This window comes from Triticum dicoccoides, chromosome 4B (genome assembly GCF_002162155.2).
Source record: "Triticum dicoccoides isolate Atlit2015 ecotype Zavitan chromosome 4B, WEW_v2.0, whole genome shotgun sequence".
Classification (NCBI taxonomy): Eukaryota; Viridiplantae; Streptophyta; class Magnoliopsida; order Poales; family Poaceae; genus Triticum; species Triticum dicoccoides.
Genome location: NC_041387.1, coordinates 421,236,293 through 421,245,480, shown reverse-complemented (window position 1 = coordinate 421,245,480; position 9,188 = coordinate 421,236,293). Strand labels below are relative to the sequence as shown.

Below are 9,188 nucleotides of genomic sequence, written 5' to 3'. Positions count from 1 at the left end.
CCGGTACTCCGAAAAATCTGTGATCTTCTTTGGAACCATTCCGGTGTCCGTATATAACCTTCCAATATATCAACCTTTACCTCTCGACCATTTCAAGACTCCTCGTCATGTCTGTGATCTCATCCGGGACTCCGATCAAACTTCGGTCATCAAAAACACATAACTCATAATACAAATCGTCATCGAACGTTAAGCGTGTGGACCCTACGGGTTCGAGAACTATGTAGACATGATCGAGACACATCTCAGATCAATAACCAATAGCAGAACCTGGATGCTCATATTGGCTCCTACATGTTCTACAAAGATCTTTATCGATCAAACCGCACAACAACATACGTTGTTCCCTTTGTATCGATATGTTACTTGCCCGAGATTCGATTGTCGGTATCATCATACCTAGTTCAATCTCGTTACCGGCAAGTATCTTTACTCGTTTCATAATGCTTCATCCCGTAACTAACTCATTAGTCACATTGCTTGCAAATGAGCATTACCGAGAGGGCCCAGAGATACCTCTCCGATACACAGAGTGACAAATCCTAATCTTGATCTATGCCAACCCAACAAACACCTTCGGAGACACCTGTAGAGCATCTTTATAATCACCCAGTTACGTTGTGACGTTTGATAGCATACAAGGCGTTCCTCCAGTATTGGGGAGTTGCATAATCTCATAGTTAGAGGAACATGTATAAGTCATAAAGAAAGCAGTAGCAATATGTAACGATCATAATGCTAAGCTAACAGATGGGTCTTGTCCATCACATCATTTTCTAATGATGTGATCCCGTTCATTAAATGACAACACATGTCTATGGTTAGAAAACATAACCATCTTTGATTAACGAGCTAGTCACGTAGAGGCATATTAGGGACACTATGTTTTGTCTATGTTCTCACACATGTACTAAGTTTCCGGTTAATACAATTCTAGCATGAATAATAAACATTTATCATGATATAAGAAAATATAAATAAATTTTTTATTATTGCCTCTAGGGCATATTTCCTTTATACATGTGGGCCTAACAAAAATTAAACAAAAGAAAAAAGCTCAGTCTCTCCCAACCTCATGGTCTCTCTCATCTCCGGCGAACTACATGCGACGGCCGGCGGACCGGTCTTCGCGCTGCCACTGCCGCTGGCTCGCCATGCTCCTCCACCAGTTCACCACGCTTCGCCGCCAGCTTGCCGTGCTTCGCCGCCCTCTCCCTCTCTTTCTTGCCAAGGAACAACAAAGCAATGATTGTCGGCTTAACGCTCGCGCACGGCCAATGACAGCGCCAGAGCTCCAATAAAATGTCTGATAGCCCTACCGTTCTTTGATTCGTCTTCATGTGCGCTTAATTGGATCGAAACGCCCCATAGTGACGGATCCTTCCTCATCTTCCCCAGCTCATGTGTCACGCCGCCGCTGCCCGATCTCCTCCACCCTGAGCACTGCCGCCTTGCCTCGGGTTCTTGAGCTCCGAAATCTCCTCCTAAACATCCTTCGCCTGCTCCCGATTATCCTCGCCTCCCCTAGCACCTCTGCCGACGAGCACCTCCCATCGCGCCGCTCAAGCTCGCAGCTGCCCATCCTCCGGGCACCCCACGTTCTCTAGCCACCTCAGGCCACTGATGCTTCTCTCCCGCACCCTCGCAAGCCCGATCTTGCAGCCACTCGACTGCCCCAGCGCCCTCCCATACATCGCCATCGTGTCTTTGTGCGCGGGCGCCGGCGAGTTTTTAGTTAGCCTAATCCCGGATTATCCTAAACTCTTATTAGTTCTAATTACACTCATTTTACAGAAGCTGACCAATGGGTCCAGCCCTCAAATAAATCAGTAAAAAACGTTTCAGAAAATAGTAGAACAATGACCGGTCCATATCTAGTTTAATTTTAATTTGTATTAATTGGGGCCCACATGTAAGTGAGAGAGAGGGTGAGAGAAAGCGTTTTTCTTTTGATTTATTCTGAGTGGGTCCCACATGTAAGTGACACATGGAGGCTGGGCAAAATGCCCAGGAAATGTCCGGTAGATGGTTAAAGGCCTTTGCCCGGATGGAAACGGAACAGAAGAGCATTTCTATAAAATCACTTAACGGCAGAGGGGCAAAGTTGAGCATGCTTCGAAATTAGGCGTAAATTTGAGTAGGTGGTTCGAGTTAGGTCCAGAAATGCAAATGGCCCAATAGAAAAAAGTAAGTAGTGGTGCCGGCAAAACCCAAACGCAAATTCCCTTCTCCACCTGCCCCACGTGACCCACGAATTGGATGCGTGGCTCGTGTTAAAGTTACACACCCGGATAACTGTCACGTACTACGTGCCTGCTTCTGCACCGGCCGATGCCAACAGCGCCTATATTTTACACTTTCCAAAACGAAACTACCCGTAGTTAAAACGATAATAATAAAGCACTGCTAGTCCCCTTCCGTTGTTCTTACCGCGATTTGGACCTCTGCAAACCCAGCACGAAATCCCTCGATTCCCCGAATCCGATCGAAGCTTTTCTTCCTCCCCAATCCAAATCTCGCGCGCGCTGCGATGGCGGCCGCCGCCATCTCCCACCTCCGCCGGGGAGCGCAGCGCCACGCGCTCCTATACCTCTCGCGCCGCCACTTCTCCTCTCCGTCCTCCCTCGCCGCCGCCGCCCCGCTCGCCGCCGCTGCTCGCCGCCTTCTCTCTACGTTGGTGGAATCCGGCACGTCCTCGAAGGCGGGAAGCTATAAGCCCCCGCCCCTCGACCCCTTCCGCGCTGCCCTCGCTCCAGCGTCTCCGCCGCTGGAGTCGCCTCCCCTCGAGGACCCCCCCGCTACCCCGCCGCTCCCGGAGGTAGCTTCTGCGGCCGCGGGGCCCGAGCAGGATCCGGTGGTTTTGCAGAACGAGCAATTGGAGGGCCTGAAGGCAGGGCTGGAGGCGGTGAGGAGTAGGGAGGAGTCGCCGGAGGAGAAGGAAGCGTGGTGGTTGCTCAACCGCGCTGTCGTGAATTACTGCGGCAGCGCCGTTGGCACGGTGGCAGCGAACGACCCTTCCACGGCCAACCATATGCTTAATTACGACCAGGTCTTCATCAGGGATTTCGTGCCATCTGCCATCGCCTTCCTCCTCAGAGGTGAGAGCGACATCGTGAAGAACTTCTTGCTGCACACCTTGCAGCTCCAGGTGAGTCACATTTACCTTAAAATGGTTACTGCTACTATACACGTCTACTCTATGAGATACTTCGTTCAGGTTAAATGCAGTAGCCATAATGTTGCAATGTGCTATATAGATGTTATTGTGGAATTATATAATGCCATTTCAGTGTGATGGCAGAGGAAATGTCTGCAATTAGTGTATCTCACAAATGGCCTTTCTAGATAACAGCAATAATGTACTCCCTCAGTTCGAAATTAATATTGAAGTTCTAGCTTTGTTCGAAACTTATTAAGTTTGATCTAGTTTGAAAAATAAATCAATATCTACAACGCCAAATTAATTTCATTTGATTCTTTATTAAACATACTTCTCACTATGTATATTTCATGTTGTAGATCTTACTATATTTTTCTATAAATTTGGTCAAAGTTAAACAAGTTTGATTTAGGACAAACTTAGAACTTCAATTAATTTGGAACGGAGGGATATTGTGAATTTTAGACCTCTTGCTTTGGTGTTGATTATTTTGGCATTGCACACATGTTTCAAAAACTCGAGTATTAGAGAACAGAAACATAGTGACTAGCATTTTTCTGCTCTGCAAGTTTATTGGTGGGATAACTCTGCAAGCATTCATTTAAGAATGTAAGGCTTGATTTGAATATATTGCACCTTCCACTGTCTGCTACCGGTGTATGTTGTCCATGCCTCCACTTCATAATCTGATTGTAACAGTACTGTGTTAAATTTGGAAGTTTACCATGCAGTTATGGTGTTTCTGTTTTGGGCTTGAGTGCAGTCCATGACTTTGGTTAGAGTGAGTTTACCCTGTTCCTTTTGATTTGGCCATACGGGTGACTGCTTTGCGCTTTGGCAAAAGTTGAACATTCTTGCTGCGCTCAAATAGGGATAAAATAAGTAGGTGCAAGTAGGTCCGTGAGCTTACAAGTTGCATTTGCATATGCATGTTCAGAAACTCATACATGTGTTAAATAGGTTAAAATGTGTTATTTTCTCTCGCTTGCATGTAATATGCATGGGGCTAGGCAGTGAGCACTGAGGTATAAGAAAAATCTATTGATCTGTGACTCAAATTGAAATGTTGCGGATCAACAACTAAAGAAATCAGTTGGATAACTAACCAATACTGATATGATCAGTGTATGGTATTTACTCAAATCTGCATGCGGAGGCACAAATTTGCTAGAGGTACATTGGCAAGACAAGAAACTGACCTATCTCTGCCTATCCATCATGGGGTTGGTAGTTGGATGGAGCTCACAGCACCATGCTTCACTTCACATTGATGTGACACACTCTGGGTGGCACACTTCGCATTCACCAGCAACTTTTTTCGCTGCTGCAACATGGCTTGCAGCCGTATACTTACGGTTGCTGGCAGCGATGAACCCACCAGTGCTCCTGCTGAGGCTGTCCTCGAGCTGCACAAATGTGATGTCATAGAACACATTGAAATTCCCTGTAGCTGCCGAGCATCTGGTTGCTGGTGACCTTACAGTGTTGGGCACTGGCCAACCTGGACTCGTACGTGACTGCAGATTTCTGGACAAGGAGGAAATGTCACGGAAGGCACAGCAGTGGAGCCAAGAGCTCATAGCAGTACTGTAAGAGGCCGAAGATGGAAACGAAGGGCAAAGATAATGGGGAGGAGGCCTTGCAGAAGTTGGAGGTGGTGGACTGAACTCTTGAAAGAGATGTAAACAAAGGTAAGGACAGTGCCCCACCAGGGAAGATCTGGTTGGTGCGGCCCTTGTAGAAAATCTTGCACAGCTTGGCATACGTCCTGAGACACAAAAAAGCAGCCACCCTCTAAATAGTATGTCATAGTTCACTGATCTTGGGCCCGTTCAATGAAGAGTAATCGGGGCTAAGTGATCTGCCTCACACTGGTGGGCGGCCGCAGTGCTGCATGAGTGCAGGAGTAATAGCTGCTTCACAACTCAGCAGCAACACATGCACTCAATTAGAAACAACAGCAGGGGCTCTTCCTCTTCCTACCAGATCAGAGAGTGAACAGGGAGAGAGAGACGAGGTACACAGTGAGGAGGATAGGTGGAGAAAAAAGTAATTTCCATCTCATTGCCACAGCGCTACCTTTTTCCACATAAATGACATGTCAACTAGGTAAACAACTTGCAAAAAAAGAAACTCCTAGGCAGAATTATTTGAGGCCTGTTTAAGAACGTATGTATGTTTGTCGATATAGTTGTACGAGGAGTTTTAAGCATCTAAGTTTGACTTTTGCAAGGCTACATTTCCGTAGTACTCCCTCCGTGCCTGAAAAGAAAGCGTATAAATTTTGTCTGATGTCAAACTGTGCAAAGTTTGACCAAGTTTGTAGGAAAAACTACCAACAACTACAATATTAACTAGATAGTAGTTGTTGACAGATTTCTCTACAAACTTGGTCAAATTTTGCACCATTTGACTTCAATTTTCTTTCGTCGTATGCCTTCTTTTCAAGCACAGAGGGAGTACGAAGTTGGGTCACTGAGATTCGGAGCAGCACCATAATGTCAGCTGTTATGACCTAGCATATGTGGTGCGACATGGTTGTCTATATAGACATAATGTGGCTACAGTAAGCGAGCAAGATATCATGTTACCATTAGCACCAAGGGCTAGTGATAACCCCGCCTTTGTCTTGTAATAATCTAATTCAACTTTATTCTCTAGATAATGCCCTGACATTCCTCTTTATATTTAGAATATCTTTGCAAACCCAACATGATAATAAGTTACCATTTCAGCTTCTCCAATCAATCAAAACAATGAAATGCTGTCCTACAGTTACATCTTTCAGTCACAATAATTTGTTTTCCTCGTGACTATTTTTCACTCCTCAGTAACTCGATTTGTAGAATAATTAATGGATGTGGGGAAAAGTCTATGCAAGTTTCTGCACTAGTTAAATTAACTTGTTTTTCTCCATCATTCAATTCCGGACGCTATATAATTGGATAGAAATGTGAATCTAGTTTTCACACATGGTGTGAGTCTGAATTTCTAGAGATAGAAGCGATTTTAGTGCTCGAGTTAATTCTGAGTAACGTACTTAATATTGGTTTAATAATTCGATAATAAGTATCTTCTGAGATAACATGAGTGTGTTCTCCTCAAAATAAGAAACATATATTATTATTATACTGGAAACATGGTTTTGTGCTTCATAAAACAGGCCTGGGCACCAAACCCCTGAAAACAGCATCGACAAATTGTCTTGAATAGCGTCCTGTGAAATAACCACAGAGTTGATTTTCTCTTTGTTCTGGATATCATTGATTATCTAAGTTGCGAGCGATGTTTCTGGAAGTATCCCTTTATCTCTCTTTTTGTACCTTTTTAGAGTTGGGAGAAGACAGTGGATTGCTACAGTCCTGGTCAGGGGTTGATGCCTGCTAGTTTTAAAGTCAGATCCGTGCCTTTAGATGGAAACAATGAAGCATTTGAGGAGGTTCTTGACCCTGACTTCGGAGAGTCAGCCATTGGGCGGGTAGCACCTGTCGACTCTGGTGAGTATGTTGAGCGCGCTTGTGTTATACCTTTGACGGTAAGTTTTGTTTTCATGGATTTTCATATGAAATTATATTTTCTCAGGACTTTGGTGGATAATTCTACTGAGGGCATATGGTAAAATCACTGGAGACTATGCCCTACAAGAAAGGGTTGATGTGCAGACAGGCATCAGACTAATCCTGAATTTATGCTTGACTGATGGATTCGACATGTTCCCTACGTTGTTAGTCACCGATGGATCATGCATGATTGATCGGAGGATGGGAATCCATGGGCATCCTCTTGAGATCCAGGTAAGCTAATCTTGTATACTTCATGTTGATATAGTCAAGTTTCGTGTGGTAGTTATGTGGCCTTATGGGGTAAGAGGATATCTGTTCTGTTCTAATAAAAATTCTGAACTGGCAACTCAAATGGAATGTCCATTGTAGTTTGACACTTCACTTTGTATATGCGAGGCTCACAAATACGTAGGAATACACTGTATAAAGAGAGTGTTCTCATATTGAACCTAACAGGATTTTTTTCACAGGCTCTGTTCTATTCTGCTTTGCGCTGTGCCCGTGAAATGGTCAGTACAGATGATGGATCTAAGAACTTGATCCGTGTTATCAACAACAGGCTCAGTGCTCTGTCCTTTCACATAAGAGAGTACTATTGGGTTGATATGAAGAAGATAAATGAGATTTATCGCTACAAGACTGAGGAGTACTCACATGATGCTATCAATAAGTTCAACATCTACCCAGAGCAAATCCCATCCTGGCTTGCAGATTGGATTCCTGATAAGGGTGGTTACCTTATAGGAAACCTACAACCAGCTCACATGGATTTCAGGTTTTTTTCTCTTGGAAATCTCTGGGCGATTGTTTCCTCTTTAGCAACTCAAAAGCAAGCAGAGGGTATCCTGAACCTCATTGAAACCAAATGGGATGATATAGTTGCAAATATGCCTCTCAAGATATGCTACCCTGCTCTGGAGTACGAGGAATGGCGTATTATAACTGGTTGCGACCCCAAAAACACGTAAGCAACTGAAAATTCTTCTGTGTGCCGTGTATGTATTCAGTTTGCGGGATTTTCAGATTCTGGTGCTTATTATGCTTTGCCCAAGAACTGAATCTCTCTGAATGAAAAATACAAATAAGCATCACTTGCTTCTAACATTCTAAGTAGCATTCTTTTGGCCCCATGATGAGTCTTACAAATAAGCATCACTTGCTTCTAACATTCTAAGTAGCATTCTTTTGGCCCCATGATGATTCTTTACCTATGTTAATCAAAATTCATTGCCAGTATTGACCAAATTGTCTTCTTTTGGTATTTCTCTTGCAAAAATAATATGTTTCACTATTTGAGTACTCCTCGTAAGATTTTCGTTGTTGCTTGCAGGCCCTGGTCGTATCATAACGGTGGATCTTGGCCTACATTGCTATGGCAGGTATAGATTCTCTATTAACTTTTCTTGCTTTGCTTAATGTTTTAATATTATTTTTTGCGATCATAAGATTAATTATTTGTCTGTGTTATAATTCAGTTCACCCTAGCCTGTATCAAGATGGGTAGGCCTGACTTGGCAAGGAGGGCTGTTGAAGCCGTGGAGAAGAGGCTCTCAGATGACAAGTGGCCAGAATATTATGACACCAGGACAGGAAGGTTTATTGGAAAACAGTCGAGGCTATATCAGACATGGACAATTGCAGGGTTTCTTAGCTCTAAAATGCTTTTGGACTGTCCAGAGATGGCATCAATATTAATATGTGATGAAGATCTCGAGCTACTGGAAGGCTGTGCTTGTGGCCTGAGCAACAGCGCTCGCATCAAATGCTCCCGTCGTGCAGCCAGGTCTCAAGTCCTTGTGTAGTTACATATACTTTTGCTTGACAGCCAAGACCTGCAGTGCTTCTAATTTACTGGACTTTTAAGACACAGAAGTTGGCACTTGTAATCTCACCAGGGTATCCACTTCATATGCCGGTTATTTTGGCAAAGTTGGTGGTCCCATAATCCATCGATACAAGAGTACACTGTTGTATAGATTTCACGTAATCGTAATTGTGTACACGAGGCCAATTAACTCAAGTTGACTGGCAGTTTTATACAGATACTATCATGTAAATATTACCACTTGTAATCAATGTATTCTGATAAAACCGAGGACTCTGACAGTTGTGTTCCTGTGCTGTCTCGCACTTGCACCCCGTGAGTCAAACTGTCAGCGCCGTAAATTCGTACTGCATTTGCATTTTGTTCCCGGCCAGCTAATGTGTGCATCCTGCCCTGTGCAGCACTGATAGCCAAGACTCGAGCAGTCAAGATCTCTGAAATTGGCTTTCTAACTGCGCCCTCTTTAACACGCCGCTGGTTGGTCCATGCATGCAATCCCTGGCACCTAACAGAGCAGGTAATTTTTTATCTCTGGAGTAGGAGTACCTGGTTCTAGTTTCTACTGTAACTTGTTGTGGCTTTGAACAAACCCAGACTCAAGTCTCGTGAACTTTGCTCTGCTAGTCAGCTGTAAATTTAG

General features: G+C 44.1%; 1 protein-coding gene across 1 annotated transcript; it reads left to right on the top strand.

The window, feature by feature from the left end:
* Positions 1–2,405: 2,405 nt before the first annotated feature.
* LOC119290647 (neutral/alkaline invertase 1, mitochondrial-like) lies at positions 2,406–8,839 on the top strand. The gene is made up of 6 exons (XM_037569273.1): positions 2,406–3,148; positions 6,492–6,657; positions 6,743–6,954; positions 7,194–7,687; positions 8,054–8,102; positions 8,199–8,839. Exons 1-6 carry the CDS (start codon positions 2,531–2,533, stop codon positions 8,523–8,525), a joined length of 1,866 nt encoding a protein of 621 aa, XP_037425170.1. The 5' UTR covers positions 2,406–2,530; the 3' UTR covers positions 8,526–8,839.
* Positions 8,840–9,188: the final 349 nt, after the last annotated feature.

Bases quoted from the DNA above. Each gene is read 5' to 3' on its own strand.
- LOC119290647 (XM_037569273.1), top strand. From the start codon at position 2,531: ATGGCGGCCGCCGCCATCTCCCACCTCCGCCGGGGAGCGCAGCGCCAC. The intron at 6,955-7,193 runs GTAAGCTAATCT...TTTTTTTCACAG, and splicing joins GGCATCCTCTTGAGATCCAG to GCTCTGTTCTATTCTGCTTT. The intron at 8,103-8,198 runs GTATAGATTCTC...GTTATAATTCAG, and splicing joins GGCCTACATTGCTATGGCAG to TTCACCCTAGCCTGTATCAA.